This window comes from Andrena cerasifolii, chromosome 1, assembly GCF_050908995.1.
Source record: "Andrena cerasifolii isolate SP2316 chromosome 1, iyAndCera1_principal, whole genome shotgun sequence".
Lineage (NCBI taxonomy): Eukaryota > Metazoa > Arthropoda > Insecta > Hymenoptera > Andrenidae > Andrena > Andrena cerasifolii.
The window spans coordinates 20,420,905-20,443,287 of record NC_135118.1 but is presented as its reverse complement, the minus strand read 5'-3'; the positions used below and the strand labels follow the sequence as shown (position 1 = coordinate 20,443,287).

Below are 22,383 nucleotides of genomic sequence, written 5' to 3'. Positions count from 1 at the left end.
AGCAATGAATGGCGATAAAGACCGTCTGTCATCCAGCCCATTGACGACGCTGAAAGCCGGGGCCGTGCACGACTTTGATTTCGACGCTTCGGCCGATTCACGTGGAAGAATAGTGGGCCTGATTATGACCGTCCCCTTTCACTCTCTGGTCGCAGCAGATACAGAACCTTGCACGCGAATAATCGAGATTGCAGGTGGGAAGACAGGCCGGGGATAATTATAATACGAACTTACGTCATTGTCGTCTGAAAAAGCGTCCAGCCGAAACTAATCCGAGCGGCGAGCAAGGTAATACATCATCAAAAACTTCAGCAATTCCAGGACCTCGAACGTGCCCCACTTTCCACGATCTTAATTTTATATTTCATCGCGTGCAAGCACATCTATCACGGGCTGGCCGGCAGCGGGTGGGGCGGGGGATCCCATCGTGAAATAAATCGGTCGACGTATGGCGCGATCGTATCTCGGTACCACCGTGATCCAGCAACGATCCACGGCGGAGGACGTTGCCAAAGCGTTGTGGCGGTGTGTAAGCAGAGCAGAGTCGAGTCGAGCGAAGATTCTCGGCGTGTCCGCCGCCTAAAACGGCCAAGACAAACAGAGAAAGGGGCAGAAACAAGAAGAGGGTGGCGGGGGCGGAGAGGGGGAGGGCAAGGGATCGAACGGAGGGAGCAGAGAAAGAGAAAGGTGCAGTATTCTCCGTTGAATAATATATGCGCTTGCCAAGAGGCTGCAGGATAAATGTAGTCGTATTTGCACAACAATTTCCAGCGTGTAGCTCTTGTGCCGTCGGTCCGTTTGCCGAGGGAGGAGGTCGACGTTTAATGAGCCGTGTCTCACCCTCGCCCTCGTTCCCGTTCTCGTCCCTGTCTTCGTTACATCGCGGGGATCGTTTGACGTACAACAGCATCGCGCCTCCTGGCTCGTCCTTCCACCGGAAATTCGACGAACGCATTGTAGGCGGCTAGAGCGCGAGTGGAACGAGGCACGTGAAACGAAATTGAAAACGGACGGTTGTCGAGGCTCTTCCGTCGCGATGCCCCTAAACTGGCTGAAAACGTCAAGATCGGAGTATTAATTTCCTCGATGACGAATTCGGAGGCCTCGGCAACTAATGTGTCCTCCCAAATAGAAAGCTTAAAAAGAATGCCGCGACATAGAGAATTCATTTCGAAGACCCCTTATTCCCGTTTCTTTTCCGCTGCTCCTACCGTACGGTCGCAATCCAAACACGGGAAATGTCGCGAGAATCGCGCCCAAGTCGTTTCCCTCGCCTATTAAAACGTTCCGTCTCGTCGAGACACGGCAGCACAACGGCTGCCCCGGGGAAATGTTATTTTTTCGGGTTAGCTTGCTGCGAAAAGGGCGCGAGGGGATGTCGGAGACGAGAACGGAGGCAGGACTGATAGCGATTTAAGTGTCGCCACGGTGGCTCGCCTAATAGGGCTTCTCCGTCTTTCTTACCCTACGGTGCTCGGTGTCGCTTACCTAAATACCGGAAGTGGTTGCCTGGAAAGCGGCGACACTCTCGCCACGCGATGGTCCTCTTCTTAAGCCGCGCTGAAACAAGAAACACGGATGAAAGGAGGATTACGCGCGGCCGCCCTCCTCCCTCTGAAACCCAAGCAACTACAGAAAAGACGGGAAGTTTGGACATGCAAAACGGATAGATTAGATTTTTCCTCCCCCCTCGCCCCCCGCCCCACATGGGTGAAAGCCACCGCAGCTATACAATTGCTTTCGTGTTCGCGCGCCAGCCATACTTTTTCCAATTACAAGTGTCAAGCCCTCCTGAAGGCTGGAATTTCCCAATTACCAGCCATTCAAAAGGTGTAACGTTGTAACTAGATTCATTCCAATTATTCGAACAGCATTGCTTAATCCTTGTCTGAGGAAACCGGGCCACTACAGGCATGCGTACTTGCAACTTTTAATCAAAGCAGATCAATCGCGTTTTGGTATGTTTTCCGTTTGGCAGGGGTGCTTGTGTTAGTGTAGAGAACATTCCCCATCTCAGCTTGTAATATATCATAAAAGTGATAAGGGTGAATAAAAACTATCGAGTGTCTCAGCTGGAATGCATATAACGTCTTTTAAGTAGTATAGGTCAGGATTAAGTCGGCCACTAGTAAACACGTGCCACTAGAGTGAAGCTTAAATTTTGATATTTTTTTAAAAGTGTTACTCATTTGTTACTTTAGATATACAAGCGCTATATAAAAACTTTGGAGCATACATTCTTATGTTTAGGGGTAGCTGAAGTGAGTCAAAGATTATAGAAATTATGAAAATTCTAATTATACCAAATTATATTTGATAATTCGTTCAATTTATTGCTCACAGAGGCTCAGACGTCAGACAGTATCTGTTTCCTGCTGCCAGTGTACAATCTGCTAATTGTTTTACTTAATTATACCTAAGATAGAGCAGAATGATACCTTTTCTCACAAGGAGAGTATTTTAGGTGTCCGCGTCCGATCATTTTGATTTTTAGATATATTATAGAGGACCGAAAAATAAGAAATACGTGTTTTTTTATTTTTCCCCGTTTTCATATTTGGGGGGTGAAAACTGTGTTCAAAGTTAGGGTAGAAAAATCATTTTTGTGGAATATCTCGAGAACTATTAGAGATAGGGGAATAGTGTCAATGGACGAATTTTGTGTCTTTGAATGCGAAATATGACTGACTCACCAGATTTCCAAAAATCCACAAAAATGATTTTTCAACCCTAACTTTGAACGCAGTTTTCACCCCCCAAATATGAAAACGGGGAAAAATAAAGAAACACGTATTTCTTATTTTTCGGTCCTCTATAACATATCCAAAAGTCAAAATGATCGGAGGCGGACACCTAAAATAATCTCCTTGTCAGTCTCTATTTTTCTTAATGTACAAATAAATGCATTTGAAAAAATTTCTAGCGCTCCATGCTCTTCCATATAATTATCATGTACGTTGGAAAATTCCCCATGCTTGAGCTACCCCTAAATATAGATTAATTGTGCTCATATTCTGCTCGATTTTATTTTTTTTATAAAAGGAACAAATTCAGATGGTAAGAAGGCCATATTTTCATAGTTGAAAAATAAGCTGCACCCTAATGTGCCACGTTCGAAGTTCCCGATAAAATGTAATTCCGCACCCCTTCCACGCGCGCACCTTTCAGCCGGCACGAATCGGACGAAGAAAAATCGGTAGTTTACCAGAGAAAAGAGCTTCCATAATCAACCCCTCCCCTTTTAGCCCTCTTTCGTTCAGCAATACGTAACCCCTTAATTACGACCCCAGTGGAAAAAGCATAACCGACGCGGCAAAAGGAAACAAAAGTTAACGAGCCGCACGAACGCTTTGTGCCACCTGAAATTCTTCAAATTCGTTATATTGCCTATCCCATTGGCTGCGCGAGAAGCTGCCACGGGGCGAGAAAACTCTCAGGCAACTTTTATGTTATTCTGGTTAAACCGCGATTCGTCGAGAATCGGCGACCTCCGGCGCAGGGGCGGAAAGGGCAGGGGGAGCAGAAAAGGGAGCAGAAAAAGGACGAGGAGAAGAACGTTGTCGGGTGGGCAGCTGTGCGTTTCTATCCCTGTAGAGGCGTTTACGCGCGTGCAAAGTTGGCCAGGGGGGTGCGCTACGCTCGCAACGCGCTGTTTTCGCAAGCATGAACCAAATACGTACACAGCCAAGGGGTTAACCGAGCGCGTATCCCCTGCTATCGTCATAACCCACATAGAGGGCGTCACACTGTGAGAGGAGGGAGCAGAGAGCGAGAAGAGGGGTGGCCAGTGACGTCAAATTCTCGGCACACAGCCTCTCTCACACAGATGCGTCGATAAGCTTTGCTGGATGCTGCATCCACACACCCCGCCCGCCCCTACCCTAGCCTTGCCCCGCACACCGTTTTTCCATCCTAACTACCGAACTATGACGTAAACCGTTTTGCGAACGCTTTCCCATCTATCTTCGGTCTCTTAATTTCCTCCGGAAAAATCGAAACCATCGCTAGTGGCTGCCGCGTCCGCTGCAGCCCTCCCCCGATGAAATACATTTTCGCCTCCGAGTGTCAACCGAACGTTTTCGCCGAAGCACTGCCTCCGAGGACGTAGCGCTGGTAATTTGTTAGATCTGGAGCGTAGATCGGGGGGAGAAAATTTTATCCGCGCGCTGGTCGAGAATTTACGCCGCGAGCTGCGAGGCGGAGAGAATGGTCGATGCGATGTACAGGGTGTTTCAAGGGTCAATGAGTGATCACTTGATAGGTTATCGTAAACTGGAATGTAGCTCTTTAAGGGGGGAAGCAACTGTGAAATTTTTTTCTGTTTTTCCTGGTGCATTTCCATAATGTTTTGGGTCTCAAAAATATATCTGCACAGTTTCAAAGTGGATCTAAAAAAATTCTGGAAGCTGCGGAAGGTGTTGTATAGGTAGTGCAGAGCTCAGAACCGAGTGCGCGACTTGGTAACTTGGTGTTAATCGCCCGAAAAGATTATGTACCAGAATCCAAATGTATGTAATAAGAGAGATTATTAGTTTATATATTATTTAGAAGTAGGTAGAGGGTTACTGGCCACGAGTAGACCGTATACATCTGCGATTTTTGAGTTGCAGAAAATAATTTCTGTCAAAACTTTAAACGCGATTATCTCGAAACAGCATTTTGCAAACTGGGCGGATTAACAACTCAGTCAACTATTATCGGATTCACTAGAATTTTTCAGGGAATATTCAGAATAAAATTATCTTCAGTTAAGCTTACAGTTATTTCGGTTGAATATTTCATCTAATTGTGACATTGAAAAAACATTTTGATTTTTGATACCTTTTCTTTCAAAGTCCACGATTTCTTCAAAAATTAGTATTTTTTAAATGTGTAGCCCTAACCCAGACGTTAACTGAGGCTATTGTAATATACTCTAAGAAAATTTTTCAATTTTTCAATTCAAAGCAGACGTTGGAAAGTTACATGACCGCCCGTTTTGTAATTTTTTTTAGCGGAGCCTAACGTTGTCGTACACTGTGGCCATACTACTTAAATTTGTTTTAATGTAGAAACATAAAATATTAGTTAAATACATGCATTCTCAGATGGTAATAAAAACTTTTCGTAAAATATTTCATTTCATTATAAAAGAACGCCTTGAAAGTAGCCTTTATTTTCTACCGTCACAGTGGCTTGCCCCATTAAGTTGCTATTTTGGATTCGATAAATTCCATATTTCTGCTTCCGATAAGGAGTCCCTTGAACTCAGCGAAGAAGCTCTGTCCTAACGTTACCAAATGTCAAACTAAACTCAGTCCCAGCAAAGTCTAAGTGACCAAAGCCTACATAACGCGTTTCGTAAATGCAATTAAGAGTCACCCTGTATTCTCGGAACAATGTATAAAGAGCACTGCGAAGCCCAACGCGAGCAGTCAGAATAATGTTCCAACGTATCACTGCGTGCGTTAATTATCCTTTGAACGGGCAACCGAAAACGAACGGTGGCTACATTACACACCTTTCGTAGATCCGATTCACATTCGACGTTTAATTACCCCGGAATCCAATCTTGGTTGGCCAACAATGAGAGTAATTCACTGCCGGCCATTGTTGAGCGAGCAACGCCGAAAGAACGCGAGCGATGCGTTTCGGGAGGGCAACGATAACGGTTTTAATTGAATTTTAAAACGGGGGAAACCGCCTTGGCGTTATTCCAAACAGCCTTCTACGTCTCCGACTTCGGAGCAATTGCCTTCCGTTCAATTAAAAATCAGCCGAAATGGCTGGCCGGGGGCCGTGGGGGAGGGCAGTATCGTTGAACGCGTCGTTTAACAGAGGACGACGCCTGATTCGCACGGGAACTTTAAAAACGAAGGGAAACGTCGGCGAGAGGCTGCCAGGGAGTTTCGAACGCGTCGAATTTCTGTAAATAGAGGTTTCGCATCCACGGGGATATTATTCTCGAGCAGAATTACTGGAGGATCTCGCAGAGTCGCGCAGTCTCGAGATCATGAAGATTGTAATGACTTTGGAATCCGGAAGTTTTAATGAATTCGAGTGTTTGCAGCTCGACAGCTATTCACTGTCTAAGATTATTAGCGGAAACTGTTTGAATATGTCTGTTTTAATAAGAAAAACCTGTATCGCAGACATTTGCCAAGCTCTCAGGAATAATCATGTAGATTACTCGTCCTTAAATTAATACGATATTCGTATTTTCCAAGACTAGTCAAAGAAAGCTCCTCTGCTACCCTTTGACTGCGGTTAAAAAAGTGACGTGGAAAAGTCTGTTCTAAAGCACAGGCTATATTCACCAAGAAGAGGGTGCGGACGAAGAAGCTCCACATTGAATAAGACTTCATTATCGCGTAAATAGTAAAGGTACATGCTCCTTATCCCGTGGAAACCCTAGAAAATTATTCTGAAAATATTCTGGGTATTACCAGCCCGAGCCTCTCCGCGCTAATGCTGCAGACAGCAATAAGCGGATGCAATTTACTCACTGCGACTCTGACTGGAATGGAGGTGAGCAGGGATAATAATATTTATTTGGACCGCGTTGTCCATTAAACTCCTGGAAGACTTGTAAGACGTCGAACGAAACCAGCCAAGGATTATTTATGACCGAAAGCTTCCCCGCCCTGGCTGGAAGCATTCTGCATGGCTAATCCTCTGCACATGATCGATCTCGCGCGCGGAGTTCGCTAGATTTTCGCGCGCCGATGCCATCGAAAGCCGCGAAGGATGAAAGGATCTCGCGATGGTGGCGAGAGCCGCTGGACAGAGGGCCAGCAACTCATTTGGACAGTGACAAATGGATCCTATCGGCGGGCGGCTGGTTGCCGCGTGAAATGTATCTGGTCGCGTTACGATCGGACGGACGACTGCTGGTACATCGGCCAGGTTTTTCTTCGTTATCTACCTGGGCCGTCCGTGAACGCGCTTTTCCGATCCCATTACGCGCGTTATTTATTACCGTTCAGCGGGCGAAAATAGCCTCGCCCGACGTCAATGGAAGCGTCGTCTGATAATTATGAAGCGAAGGGGCGAGAGGTTGGAGAGGGCGGCTCGCGCGGATTCGATCGGCGACGCGTGGACGTTGAAGAGCGATCGGTGTATCGGCACACCATTCCGTTCCTTTCACGGCGGAACACTCGCTCGGAATCTTTCGTGATCAATGGGAAGACCAACCGGTTAAAAAAGCGCGGCAGTGCATTCTACTGCGCCAATATGGGGTAGGTTTCCATCATAACGAGAGCTGGGTTCCTGGGGAGCCCCGATGGAACCACTCGCTCATCCGAACACGAGTCTACTAACAGTAGAACTTCGTACGAAACAGAAAATCAATGCCCGGCAAATACACTCTCGAAAATTCTCTCCCACACTACTCTCCGCGCTGTCAGAAGACCAACAAAAGGATCTCGGTGAAAAGATTGAAATTTATGTTACCGTTCACGTTGATCGCAGGGAAATCACAGTGGAAAGTGATTCTAAATGGAAGCGCGGAGACAGAATTGCGCGGCGAGGGTGGAGAAATTTGTTGGTCGTTTGAGCGATAAAAAGCATGCACGCGACACTGACCGGAAGGATGCGACCGCGCACTTACCGGTTTCCTGGTGGGCCGCGGTCGACCGTGTAAATCGGTGCCGAAATTAGCGTAAATCACCCTGGAAAGCGTTTCGCTCGCGCGCACACCCCTCTCCGCTCGCCCGGTTATATACAGCGTCCGGTCACCAGAATATAACCCGGTTTTTCGTCCGTGCCCCTAGTCGCTTCGCTTATCATGAATAATTCATAACCGATAGCCGCGGATCGGGGTCTAAAAGGAGGTGGAAAATGGGTGAACTTCGTGTGTTTGGCAAAGGAATAAAGAGGAAGGACCCGAGGGAAGGGAAGGGTGGACATCGAGGACGGCGAGGCGGACGAGAACGGAGAGAATCGGACCCGAAACAAGGATCGCTCCGAGAAGGGCCAATAGACGACGTCTTGTAGTCGATAACTTTCTTAATTGGATGAAGGGATCTTCACAAAAGCTCCGGGGGCGTCCTCTTTTCAAGGATGCTCGCGACTCGCGGGGAACAATGTTTCCGAAACTCCACGGCGATTGTTCGACGCCTGGGCATTGTTGGCTAATTTCGAGGAGGATAAACAAAGGGCCATTTGTTGACGGGAATACTTAATGGCGCCGCGAGATAAGAGATGAGAGGAGGGACACTGCTGAGGTGTAGCCTTTTCGAGCCACCAAATGGGGAATCTCGATTGGGGGAAGGAAGGAAATCCCTGGGAGCCGGTCGTTAACGTGGGATCGTTTTATATAGGGTGCATTCTGCGTTCCGAGCTGCGGTTCGGTAACGTTGCCTCGCTGAAAAATTGCGATATCGGAAAGGAGTTCCGTGCCGCGGGGCGAATGCACGAAAGGAATCGGGCACAAGGGGTTGTACATTTCACTGTCTCGGACAGTAAAGCCGGTTCCGCCAGGCTGAGCACAAATCAAATCGGGAAGTGGCTACGAGGGGATTTCGCGAAACGATCGAGCGGCGGGATTCTTGGATACACCCACGGGCGTATATATTCCGCGGCGTCTCTTGACCATCCTCTGGGTCCCTCTGCTTCTTGGCAAGCAGAGGGAGGAGCGGAAGGAACGACGAGTGGAAGATAAAGTTGTCGCCGCGCTGGGCAGTCCGGAAGTATCCCGGAGGCAAAAATAAACGTAAGCTTACGCGGAAAATTTATAACGGAGGGGAAGGGAGGGACGCGTGGAGAACGAATTGAACCCCCGAAGTCGGGGTAACTGCAACGGGACGAAAAAGGTAAAAGAAACAGAGGGAACGGGGCTGAAGTGGAAGGGAAAGACGCGACGCTCGCGAAGAAGAAACGCTGAGGCTGGAGGGTCAAGAGCTCTCGGATATCTGAGAGATTGAAATTCGAGGCGCCTCGCCTTCGCTAGAACGGTCCTCCTTATTTACGAGACTTTCAATTACACCAGGACCCGCTCGGCCCTTGCGACTTTCCATTTTTCTCCGCCACTTCTGCCACGTGGCCGTGACGTGTCTGCACGTTACGACGTCCACGGGCGCACTATCGACGGGCAAATCCTCCTCCGACATTATCATACCTCCCCAAATGTCGGGCCGTCGAAAACAATGTCCCTTCACGCTTCGACGCCTCGTCGACTGGCACCCCAGCGTCCATAAATTAGTCACAGGAAATTCTTTTGGGGGAAGGTCGTTGAAGGTAACAGTGTGGAAATCTTAGTAATATTTGCAAATTATAATACACCTTGGATTTTTTAAAATTCAATTTTGCCGCTGAAAATTGTGAAAAAAAATCACAGACGTGTACACCAATGGGTAGAAGGTCTGTAATTTTTTTTTTACAATTTTCTAATCAGTAGAACAAAAGTAATGGAGCTTAAACTGCAAATTGCGTTTCACCCCCTAACTACCGTAGTAGTCAGGGTATCGGGTTGATACTTGGCAGTAACAGTTGTTTTTTTAGGAACCTATTGATTTCTATACCTTCGCCAAGTTCAACTTGGCTTGGAGGCACTTGATGAAAACACTGTCGAATTTTATAACACGAATAAGTCGTTTGACGAAGAGAAACGGCTGTACAGAAAGACTAAGAGGATGAGCTGACATTTGTGCACGGGCTCTGAGGAGACAGTTCTCCGGCATAATGCTGGGACACGCTTTGGCCACCCTTTACGCGGAGTCGCTCGTCCCGAAGGACATACGCCGAATATTCCGAGGCATATCGAAAATGTCATCCGTTGAGGACACTCTGCCCTTTTCGGGTCTCGCGCTAACAACGGGAGACTGCAGATCGCTCGAGTCGAAGTTGATTAAAGGAGGCTGTAGGCGGTGGCGCTTCTGAACCGAGAACGGCGAGGGAAGAAAAAAGGCCGGGCTGGAGGCCGCCAAAGACGCGCGCCGGGCGGAATTTGAATAACGACTTAGCTCGGGAAGGGATGATGTTTTCGTCAGACTGGATTCGTACTACGTTCGACGGGCACAGGGAGGCACGTACCAGAGAGGAAGGTGTTTTAAAGGGAAAGTTTCTGGCGGCAGACGAATTAATCACACGTGACTCCGTCTGAACTCCGTAGCGCATTTAATCCGCCGGAATTTACTGTGCCCCCGAAGTTTACGGCACTTCGGAATTCACCATTCCGCTTTCCACGCAATTAGCGCAGACTCTGTCGCGCCCACCTCGTTTTTCAACGTTTTTAATGATTTCGGTGCGGGCGAAACTGAATCCGCAACTTCTAAAGCTGATGGGTATCGATCGATTTTCAATGTCTCGCATGTCACCTTAAAAGTATGAATGAGTGAGTTCGCCAAAAATAAATAGAATAGTTCCATTAAACTGTTTTGGATGCCGTTCCGTATGGGGATGCAAGGTAATGAGGATGCGGGTAAAGCCGCTAAATCTGCAACCCACTCAGACTCCCATGACATTCCCAAAACTTCCTATACAGCTCTACGCGAAAAATTTAAGACACCGGCGAAACTGCAAACCAATGAGAACTCAGTAAATCAAGGATTAACTGAGGATAGATAATACTTCTAAAAATTCTTCAAAGAAGGTGCTTCACCTTCATATGCACATAAAAGTCTAATTGTCAGTAGAGATATGCTCGTTACAATTAATAGAATGCGAGCTGATCACTACAATTTAGCCGCTTCCCTCGCCCGCGATGGTATTGTAAACGACCATAAATATAAATGTAATTACGAATACGAAAATTTAAATCATGTAATTTGGCAGTGCGAGCTATACAACTCATAGAGACTCAAGTTAATTAAATCACTCCAGAAATCAGACTTCCAACTACCGCTGAACATCGATATGTGTACTCAAAAGGTGTAATTTACGCATTTAATTTCTATGTTGTCTGATATACATGTGAAAATTTATTTATCACGTTCATATTTGTGTAGCTAAATAAACCTGAAAGAGTTCAAATAAATATATAAAAAAAAGAAAACAGAAGTGTTAATCGTCGTATGAAGTGTACGAATGGATAAGTGGATGAACTTTGGGGGCTTATTCTACTTAAATTGACAATGGGTAAGTAGAACAGACGGTAGATAGACATACGGTGTTAGCGTTTGCTTCTGTGTTAATAATGAACAATAAACAGAATAAGCTCCCAATGTTTGGTTACTCATGTCTGGGACATTTTCTGTAACAAGGGACCATGATACATTCATGCTCCCTCGACGAAACGTTCATTAGTCAAAATGGAGTGTTTTCGAGGGCGCTAAAATTATACCGTCTCTCGTAATTTAACGTAAATGAATCGAGGTCTCCCATTATCCACGAAACAAGAATCTACCTGCAACCTGGCGCAGCCAACTTACCGCCACGTTTACAATTCTGGTGTATTCACGCTCTTGTTTTAACAAGGGACATTATCCAAGTATCAAAAGCTGACTTTTTTCCTGCTTCAAGTATGACTGTTCAACATTGAAATCTGAGAGATATGTATGATCTCATTACGTGCCCACTCTGAATAAAAGTTGAACAGGTGGACGTGTGTAATTATTGAGATTTATGCCACAGCGTAATGACGATTCGTAAGAGTTTTTCGATTAAAAATTTTCAATAAAGATAGAAACATCTTTCGTAATCAATTTTTTTTCATGTTTTCTTTAGACAGATTTCTGAAAGAAAATTTTAACAATAGAATATTAAATAAAACTAAGTTGCTATCCGCCGACGTTCAATTTTTCCGATTAGTTGAAATATAACCAAATAGCTACAATTTGAAGTAAGGAGCTCAGTTTCGTGTGTAAGAAAATGGACCTTTATTTACGGATAAGTCAGGTAAAAATTAAAATAACGAAAATATTGAACATCGGTCGATAGACAACTTAGTTTTATTTCATATTCTATTGTTAAAATTTTCTTTCAGAAACCTATTCATCAGAAATAACGTAGATACACCATCTTTGTTTAAAAAAAAACTCGTGAAAAAAATGTATACATTATTCAAAGATATTTCTATATTTATTGACAAATTTTAATTGAAAAAAGATCGAAACACTTCGAAATAAATTCCCAAAGATGCGGTATTTCTTGACCTGGCGAGGGTGGCCTAACCCCTTAAATACCGAGGGATTGTTTCCCCAATTAAAATTGAGATCGAGTGCAAATAAATATACTTATACGTATACTCTTAAGTTTCGATACTCGACAACACTATTTCAAGATGAAAATAATTGGCGCCGGACACTTGGATAATGTCCCTCCTAAGAGCGGGTATCTGCGTCTAATCGATACGCCTAACCTCTGACCTATTATCGCGGCCCGCTTGTAAGTTCTTCGTAGATATCGTTGCGCAAGATTTAGTTCACAACGGGTTCTGGGAGTTGTTCGATAAATCAGCCCCAGGTACATACATACGTACGGTCAAAGGCACTTCCACTCGTTGCACCCGTCGACCGTCTCTTTTAAAAATACTATTATAGAATACCGACCGGTACGCGGTTCCAGGTAAATCGACTCTCGCCACAGTGCATCGAATCTCTACTGTTCCCTTGTTTGATCGAGAATCGCATATGCACGTACAATGCCACCGGAAACGATGTAATCGAGAACACTTTCATATGACAGCCAGACATTTCTCCCTATCGTCACGCGAATATCCATTGAGCCTTTAACCATAACTTTGATCAGACTTGCCATACATACACGAAGCAATGCAAAAATTGCCAAATAGAAGGTGTCGCGGAGAGATGCGAGGGAAAAGAAGTAGTCTCAGACAAATTATGGTCAGACACGAATGTATCCGTATTTTCTGTGGAATATTTAGTATAATACATTTAAATATTTAATATATTATTCTGCCTATGTTTTATTTTTAACATTTCTCTGTATTCTAAAGGCTTTCCTGTCGATAATCATAATAATAATAATAATAATAATAATAATAATAACAATAAATTTAATTGCGTATAACCTACCAACCATAATCACCCAATCGTATATATGTACGTACCCAGTAATTTTAACACGAGGTAACCAATTTTGCCATCGGTCTTGATCGAATAGACGAGGTGCCTTGTGTCTGACCAAGCCAAGTACTGTATCACTTCACTTAGCACAAGGCGTACAATCTTGATCGAACCATCGAGCAAAACGAAGGCCACACGGAAAATCGTACTTCCCTGAAATTTTACTTGTGGCAAACTTTCGTGGGCGCAGAAAATTGGATCGACCGTTGATTCGAAGACCATATCTGTTGACCCGTGAAGTCAACTCCCGGCGCTCTGTACTTTATGAGTCCAACCTTGCATATACGATTCGTCGTGTTCCATTATGGTGGTGGAACTATTGCAATACCATCCTGCTTATATTAGTTTAAGGGCACTAGAGGCAGTCAGATTTGGTAAAAATGTAACTTTTGTGGGGAATTAATTAGAAGGAAATGATTGAAGATTATGAATAGTACTTTTGGATAATGTTTATTAATACTGTAAACTGTTAAAAAAAAATTTGTTTAATAATATATAGCTATGCGCTACAGTCGTCTGACGTGTAAGCGTTTTTTCTGTGGTTTTGCAGTGATTTGAAAAAACCGGAGGTTCGGATAGACTTGAAATTTTTACAGCATGTTCAGAACATATCCCTTCCTGCGCTGAACGACAACCTTAAAATGTAATAACTCTAGTTTCCGAGATAAAAAAGGGACAAATATCTGTGCACCCCAAGAATCGACATTTGTCGTAAAAATCGCCTTCTCCTAGTAGCTATTTTAATAATTTTGGTTTTCCAATCTAGGAGAAACATATTCTAAGGAAACCGTTGTTTCCTTATTTCCAAACTCAATATCAGTACAAAACCTGAGACACTTTGTGTAAAACACTGTATAATCAACCACGTGTGACAACATTTGTAAATTTATAAAAAAAAAATTTTTTACTCTACGTAATAGAAATAAACATTGTATAAAGGAAAAGTCTATGCTTTAAAAAAATTTTTACTCTACGTAATAGGAATTGAACATTGTATAAAAGGAAAAGTCCATGTTTACTTTCATCTGCTTCTAATTAATTCGCAGGAAATACTTAATTTCCGAGTGATCTGACTGTCTAGTCCCCGTAACAAAGATTTAGGCTATTAGAGAAATTGAAATCTCTACACTAATTACACCCAAGACACGTCCCACGACTAGTAACAAAAATTTCATATATACCGTGCAAACGAGGTGCGCGAAATTTGACTTGCATAAACGTGAAAGAGACACGATGGGTGTTAATTTTTGCCCATTTTATTTATCCGGTGATTACACAAAAAAAAATGTGCTACAGCTCCGCTGCAAATTACGAGCTGCCGAATAAAATGCGCCCGCGTATGGTATTTCAATAACAAACCTGGTTTGCACACCGGCTGCGGAATAAAATTATCTGCTGCCTTCTCACGTCATTGATCACTTAAGCGCGTTAGCCGCATGTACGCGTCAAAAGCATATTTTTCATTCACCCCGCGGGTACATGGATGAGCCGCACGGATCAGAAGCACGTTTGCCCAGCACATAATTCTATTTAACGTTAAATCAAAACCACACTCCCGGAGCCAAATATTTTTTGCGACCCGTGTACAAATTGAGGGCCGCGCGGAAAACTGCAAAACCTCGCTGTAACGGCATGCAAAAAGGACACGCCGCTCGGAATCTGTTTCATAATTAAAGCCCTGTACGCACGGGCCGCGCGCCAGTCGGAAATTCTTTTTCCGACTTCGCCGTAGTCGATAAAATTTTAATATACCGGGCTGTTATTTAAGCTTTGCGCTTCATACCTTCTACGTGCGCCGTAAACTCCTTGCCCGGCGGTTGTGTTAAAGGTATTTTATATTTACGTACAGCAACGCGCAGAGGGCTACGCGGGCGTACTTTGAATAATACGAAACGAAGCGCTCTTCTTATTTACGGGGATATCTGCAAGTCTAAATGCCTTGCGAATAGATTGTATGGGAATAATTTATACAGAAGTTTACAGTCCACGATGCCGCCGGGTCACGAGGCCACCCCGAGTCAGTAGCCACGGCTCTCCCAATTTGCATCGCGGATAGAATTTCTGTCGTAAACATAGACGCTGCGTGGACACGGACACGCGTAAAACTGGCGATCTCTAACCCAATCCTGCTTGTTCCCCTCGTCATGGTTTAAGCCCGCATCGCCCGAAGTCCGTCTCAGCTATTTCCACTGAAACAAAGCCGAGAGGCCAAGTTCCCAGGAACTTTTACACGTCACTGTACTGTACGCGGCTGATATCTTTAGCCTCATACCCGGCGAAACTTTTTTACTGCCGGGAAGTTTCACAGAATCGTTATCCTTTTATATTGCAGAAGCGGCGGAGGCAACGAGCCGGCTGCCGTCAACATCTCCGCGATATTGGACTCGTTCTCCGTCAGTTACGATAAAAGAGTAAGGCCGAACTACGGAGGTGAGTAGGGTGAACGATTTTTTTTCCCCCGCCTAATTCGATAGCCCGATCATTCGACCACTCTGTGGCAGCGGGTCGACGATCGTGCGCAAAACCGGCGGCCGAATCGGACGCCGCGACATCGGCCGGATCAATTTCCAACGGTCTATCGCACCTGACGCGAATGGATTATGGTTTTGCCCACGATGCTCGATCATTCTCGCATATACCTGCTTACTCGTCGCATTTCTGATAGTCGTTGCACGGACTGGGCGTATCGGGACTCTGCCTCGCAGCGAACGGGCGCCGTCTTCGAGCATTAATCGTCCGGACCGTAGAAAGACTTTCGGATTAGACTCGCGGAATGTAGAGGTTCGCGGTGTCCGCTCTGTTCGCTGCGAGCGCCGAGCAAAAGCTGCAACGTGTGCTTGGGTTGACACGAGATTAAACTCGAGACCAAAGTGTCTGGCAGTGCTGAAATGTAGTTCGACGGCGAACGGATCGCAGTGGAGGAGGATCGATGAGGGTGTAGCCGAATTCAATCGGAATTTCGGATAGGAGCATTAGAGGAGTCTTTTGTTAACGAGATTACATCACGAAGGAGGTCCGTGAAAACGGCGGGATAATGAAACGAAAACCGCTGGGAAACGTTGATCGGTAGACGACAAAGGGATGAAAGCGAGACGACAACGCTAGGAGGGGCGGAACGCTCGGGGAAATATTTTTGACGCCGCTTACTCTTTCGTCGCGGACGATACAGAGAAGAATATTCGGGACAATAGGGAGCAAGCTGGTGGGCGTGTACTTTGCCGTCGTAAAAATGCTCAGTCAGGGACGGACACGGGATGAAAAGTCGCGTCTACCGTTTCTCGATACCGAGCGGACCAGTAATTCGCTGTTTCCCCCGCCGTAGAGGGAAACAATACCGGCGAGGCTTTCGCGGGCCGTAACGCTCCGTCTAGAAATGGAAGCGACTTCTTATTCCACTAAAACGTAACTGGTTCTGCGCTTTATCTACCGAGGAATTTGGCAGCTGTAAAAAAGCAGCAGCGGATGTTATAACGAGAAGAAAGCGAATGGAACTACGCGCTAGGTCATGCGCGGCCATTGCGCGCAGACCACAGTGGAATTAAAAGAAAAAGGAATTACGTGCACGGTTCCGCTGAAACGCGCCAGGATAACATGGAATACTCTTAAAGTATACAGTCTAGCGGAAAATCGGAGTCCAATATTGCACTTCCCCTTTCGAGCGAAACCACTGTGAAAATCAATCGCGTACTTAAACTTTGCACACCGTGCCGGATAGTTGCCACGTCCATACACCAGGCGGATGATGAATCGGTTCCTCGGGAAGCGACAAATCCACAGAAAGATACACGAAAGATTTGAATGTTTCTCAGCGGAGTTCTCGGTCGGTCGGAGGTTTGAAAGAATCTCGGTCTATCGACTAGCTATCGGCGCGAGGCAGAGTGTGAGGACTGCCAGCTGACGTCCAAGGAGCCGGTAGCTGAAATTTGTTTACGGACACGAAGGAACGGCCCCCGTGCCCTCGGCTCGGCCATGAACGGGCGAAACCGGTGGTTTTCAATTGCCGCGATGAAGTCAAATTTTCGGCTGGCCCCGGTGGAGGCAGGGCGGGGCTGGGGCGCTTCGATAAAACTTGGATCGATGCTCGGGACGCGGGCGCGGGTTGCCACGGGTTACCGTTAACGGCATCTCCGCTCCAGCTACGCTCCGCCACAGTTCTTTACCTTCGATTACAATTTCAACATTGATTCTGTCAGCGGAGCGTCTCCGTTGTCACCGATCCCGCCGCAGGCCGTCTCATGGATGGCCCCGCTTTCCCGCGTGACAGGCGAAAGTTGCATTCTTCTCGACGATCATAGACGGCTCGGTCTCGCGGCGTCGAGTAACTTTTTCCTTGTCGCGGTGGGGCAGAATTCGGATGCTAGAGGCCTCGAGAGCGCCGAGGAATTTAGGGAGCAAGGGGAGTCTCCTGCCTCCGCAAACGGTGGGGGATTTCGGTGGTTTAGTAGCTGGAATGCTGCGAGTACTTGCAGCGAAAGCGTCACTTTGGGGGCAACGCGGGACTCTTGAATGTATCGATGCGCTGTAACCGAAGAAAAGGATTCTGTGCACCATCGATTCAATTGGGCGGATTTGACCTACTCCGATATCAATCCCGTCAGCCGTGGGGGAGCGGAATCGTGCATGGCTGACGTGACAGTCAAAATGTTGTGGAAGAGTTAGAAGCAAAACGGAGGGATGGCGGTGTAGGGGTAAACAGAGTAGTTATTGGCCACCTGACAGTGATTGGCTTTTAAAAACACGAATATTAAGAACTAATGTACATTATGCCTTTTATAATGAATATATTCAAATACCTTGTACTTTCATTCAGGACAACTTGAAATCGATGCTTGAAAACTACAGTGATTGAATTGAATAGCCATACGGTTACATCAGGCAATTCTTAGATAATTTAATGTATTTACGATTGATATATGACTCTCACATTCGTTATATAGACAAATAAAGGTTTAAACTTTATAAAAAACGGATTATTTATTTGTTAATATTATACATTATTGCAAAAATTATAGGTGGCCAAGAACTGTAATGTAAATAATGTCTTAGGACAGTCATTGGCCACGAGGCCAATGGGTAGCTAACAGTCATAGCAACAGTGAAACAGTTGTTGGCCGTCATTCGATATACTTTGGCCGCTTCTTTGTTGTGATTTTAAGAGGTCGGGTTTTAAAAGAAAATGCTTTTAATACAATGTAAAACGCTGTTAAAAGAAGCTGCAATACTAGCTAATATAGAAACATTTAAGTAGAAAGGGTATTATAGATTATATATTTTAAATTTAATAATATTACGTTACCCATTTTTATTTAATAATTTATATCCTATGCTTCTAACCGAATCAATTCATTTTTTTTACATTTACATTATTTCATAATTAGGTAGGGTATACAGTGACTCGCATTAATATTCGGACACTTTTTAAAATCACATAACTTTTTTAGAATTGGTCCAAACAACTTGAGTTTTTTTGAGAAGCTAGAAGGATTAGTTTGCTAACTGACGCGTTTCGTCGTTTTGGAAAAAAATGTATTTGGTTGGAATAGCGAAAAGAATAGTAAAGGTCGATTTTTAAACTTTTTTTGTGAGCTTGTAATGAAAATTCAAAAAAACCCGTTTGTAAAATCGCTGATTTCGGGAATTTTCGCGATTCTCGACCTTATTCTGCGATCTTTAAACGATTGTAGCTCGGAGCAACGTTAGCCGATTTTGATGCAATTTTAGGCACGTATACAACTTACTGCAATCTACAAACGGTTTTTTTTTAATTTTCATTACAAGCTCACAAAAAAAAAGTTTAAAAATCGACCTTTACTATTCTTTTCGCTATTCCAACCAAATACATTCTTTTTCAAAACGACGAAACGCGTCAGTTAGCAAACTAATCCTTCTAGCTTCTAAAAAAACTCAAGTTGTTTGGACCAATTCTAAAAAAGTTATGCGATTTTAAAAAGTGTCCGAATATTAATGCGAGTCACTGTATATCTCATACAGGTTATGAAATAGTGGCCAATAACTGCCAAACGATCGGCCAATTATTGCCTTCGCCTGGCCAATAACTATGTTTTCTCGTAGCTAACGTATTTTCTGTAAATTGTTGTGGATCCTTCTACTCTTTTTTTAAACAAATTCTATTTCTAGACTATTAGAGTCGTTTACAGCTATTAACACTAATTGTGTTCGTAAAGCTATGCTATCAAAGTAAGACTTATAATTCAACGCTTATGTGAACCTCTGACTTAGGTGGCCAACAACCACACTGTTTACCCCTATTGATAGCATCCCTGGTGTGCGGAGTGGATTCGGTAGTTTCAGGATTTCAGGGTGTTTAGGAAAGGCTAATTGCGGCGACTGCTTCGCGTCTTCTGTTTACTGTTGGTTTCTAGGACGTTTTGATTTATCAAACCCGTTAGCGAGTCTGAAGACTAATGTTCCTTCCTCTGCGGAGACACTGTGGCGATTGCAAGAACCACAAAGGGAGACAGGAAGGTTTCAGTGGACTTGGGTTTAGAAATCGTCAGGGCTTCTAGTGTATTGTTAATAGATGAAATATAGGGGAGACCGAGGCTGATTGATACGTTTTTCAGATTTCAATTTTTTTTTTCATTTCTGTTTGAATTAATTACTTAATAACAAATATGCTAACATATAGTTTGATTCTTCGTCTTTAAAACATAGCAAGTGAAAACTTGAGAAAATGCATATGAAATAAATGAAAAAATGTTATTTGGATTAAAGCAAAATGTATAAATTTACCCCACTGCGGGGAAAGTTGATACTGCTCTGCTCGGCTCAAAGTAATTTCGTCAATGTTGTACATATTCGCACTTTGCCTTAGTGACAAAAAGGTAATTTTTTATTATAATTTCCAAACATTTTTCTAGAAATAAAGGGTATGAATACAGTGTATCACCATGCCCCAGGGAAAACGTATCAACTTACCCCGCAGGAAGTCATTACATAAACAAATCTCCATAAAATAATGTAGAGCACATAAACAAAGTAACAAAATGTAATTACCTTACCTTCAAAAGACTCAATGTGAAGTGAAACAAATTGAGAAAATAAAATGTTCTATAGCGTCTCCAGACGGATAGAAAACTGATCATGAATACGTACCTGTTCCCTATGAAAACGAAAACAATTAAAAAACGATTGCTAATGTCAATGTACACAGACTCTATCATATTAAAGAATTGAACAATAAACTTCACATATCTCGCTGAAATGGAGCTACGTATCCACAGTGTCGAGATAAATCGTCTGTATCAACTAGCCTCGGTCTCCTCTGCTGATCACGGTTGCACCAAAGAATCCTAATTACAGAAAGCTAGCTCGGAAAAATCACATTCCAAAGGACTCTGCTCAAAAGTTGAACCCCTCCAGATTCTAAGCTGATAATTCTTTTGAAATATACGAATCTCCGTATTCTCCGAGATAACCCAGCATTTTATAGACTCTAATATCGCGATTTCTGCTCGATTCGGTAGCTCCGAAGACTTTCAGGAAAAGCGAACGTCGCTGCTGGGATATCGTCGAGCGGCGGCTAATAAGATCGTTGGGACCTGGGGTGCATCGCGGCGGAAAATTTCATACCCGTTCCCCTGCAAACACGTTCCGAATAGTATGAACAGTAAACACAGGCGCTTTATTTATTCGTCGCCGCTACGAACGTGCATTCATTTTCATTCCGTTCCTGATCCCGTGCTGGGACAGTTCCAGATCCCCGGACTTCTGACGCTGGCCACGAGCCACGGTGACCCACGAAGGCATCCACAACTGCGGTTTCTTGCTCTTTTCCCGCGGGAGACAATGCCGTGGAATTCGAGACCCCCGAAAAGTGTGCCGTCCGCGAGAATTACTCCCGAAAACAACCCCTATCAATTCCCTCGCCCGGTCCGGTCCGATCGATTTCCTTGGCATTCCAACTGAGCAACTTGCTGCCCTCCTCGGAACGTCGAATCTTTCATAGAGACGCGGATACGGACGTTCTCCTCAGCACGTTCTGGTTCGCGGATTAACATCTATCCAAACGGACGGGGCATGAAATGCAGATAACGATAGCCTCGCTGGCAACTCGGATTCGCATTGGAATACTAATGCGAAACGTATATAATGAATCAATTATACCGCGGATCAATGGAAGCGAAACTTATTATCCACCGCAGCTTGTTCAGTATGTTAACACGGACGGTAACGTGGTTTCTGCTGCAAAACACGCGTCATAAATAATGCCCGACCGCGGAATATCTTTCCGAGGTTCGATACTGCGCCCAATAGAACCCGCTTCACCGTTCCTCTCGAATTTATCGCTCCCAGGTCAAAAATGGCCATAAATCCCAGGGGAATTTTCAATGCCCCTCTTATTTTCACCGCCTGTAGGATGGTACCGACTATTCCGCGAGATCGTTTCAAACGTATCGCCCCGGCGCTCGACTCGGATTGCCGATATCCGCGGTAACACCGGCCAAGCGGAGACGTAGGATTTCCCGGGGCCATGGATGCACGGGGTTTCAACATTTAAAATTTAGATGGATCTTGGACATTACCGAGGCCAACGGGATATCCTGCAGCCACCGGATAAACAGAGTTCCGTGGCTCCTTCGACTAACGGTCCTCCCTTCATTCGATATTCTCCGCGGCACCAAGGGATTTCCTTTGGGGCGCGCTTTCTCCCGCGCCCGCGATCCAAGTCTCCGCGAAAATGACAAAATACGTGACGGGGAAACTCGATGCCCATTCCCGTTGTCTCGAACAGTGACTTGCTTTAACGTACGCGGGGGCAAATCTTTCGATTGATGGTGATGCTGTGATATGCATCAAAGCCTCGATGCAACGTGCGTTCGTGAAGCTAGAAATTCGCAGGAGGTGTAATGATTAGGTAGATTAGCGAAATAAGTTGGGTGTAAGGATCTTCGGGGGTAATGGTTTTAGAAAAATCTAGAGAGATGTACCTAGTCGAGCAGTGATCCTCGAAATGTTTGTAAATTATTGTTGGCAGTCTTGGTATAGCGAATGTAGACATTTCACAGTCTGGAAGAGATGAATCAGGTTTCTGTGACGAATTTTCTAAGTCTTCGAAGGTGTGTCTAGTTTCTGAGTTTTATGGTGGAGTAAGGGAACTACTTAGGCAGTCAAATCGCTACAAAATCAAGTATTTTTTTGCGAATTAATTACAAGGTGATGGATACAAATTGAGACTAGTCCCTACTCTTGTGAAATGTTTATTAATAATATAAACTGTAATTTTTTTTTTAATAATATATGCATATATATGTTGGCGCTCAGTCGTCTGATGTGTATTCGTTTTTCCTGTGGTTTTGCAGTGATTGGAAAAAAACTGGAGGTTCGGATTAATTTGAAATTTTTAAAGCACGTTCAA

At 44.6% G+C, this 22,383-nt stretch overlaps 2 protein-coding genes and 1 long non-coding RNA gene across 7 annotated transcripts in view; 2 read left to right on the top strand and 1 right to left on the bottom strand.

The window, feature by feature from the left end:
• Positions 1–22,383, bottom strand: part of LOC143378348 (uncharacterized) — a 305,064-nt gene that overhangs the window by 227,897 nt on the left and 54,784 nt on the right. Inside the window, exon 3 of the mRNA XM_076830025.1 lies at positions 1,489–1,560. Within this exon, the coding sequence (XP_076686140.1) occupies positions 1,489–1,560 (72 nt within the window). The remainder of the gene's footprint in view (positions 1–1,488; positions 1,561–22,383) is intronic.
• Positions 1–22,383, top strand: part of Rdl (Resistant to dieldrin) — a 97,924-nt gene that overhangs the window by 34,525 nt on the left and 41,016 nt on the right. For all 5 annotated transcript variants that reach the window (XM_076829988.1, XM_076829987.1, XM_076829986.1 and 2 more), the window contains exon 2: positions 15,337–15,434. In XM_076829988.1, coding sequence (XP_076686103.1) covers positions 15,337–15,434 — 98 coding nt within the window. The remainder of the gene's footprint in view (positions 1–15,336; positions 15,435–22,383) is intronic.
• Positions 17,821–18,304, top strand: LOC143368107 (uncharacterized). The gene is made up of 2 exons (XR_013085161.1): positions 17,821–18,206; positions 18,250–18,304. It is a non-coding gene; the product is annotated as an uncharacterized LOC143368107 (long non-coding RNA).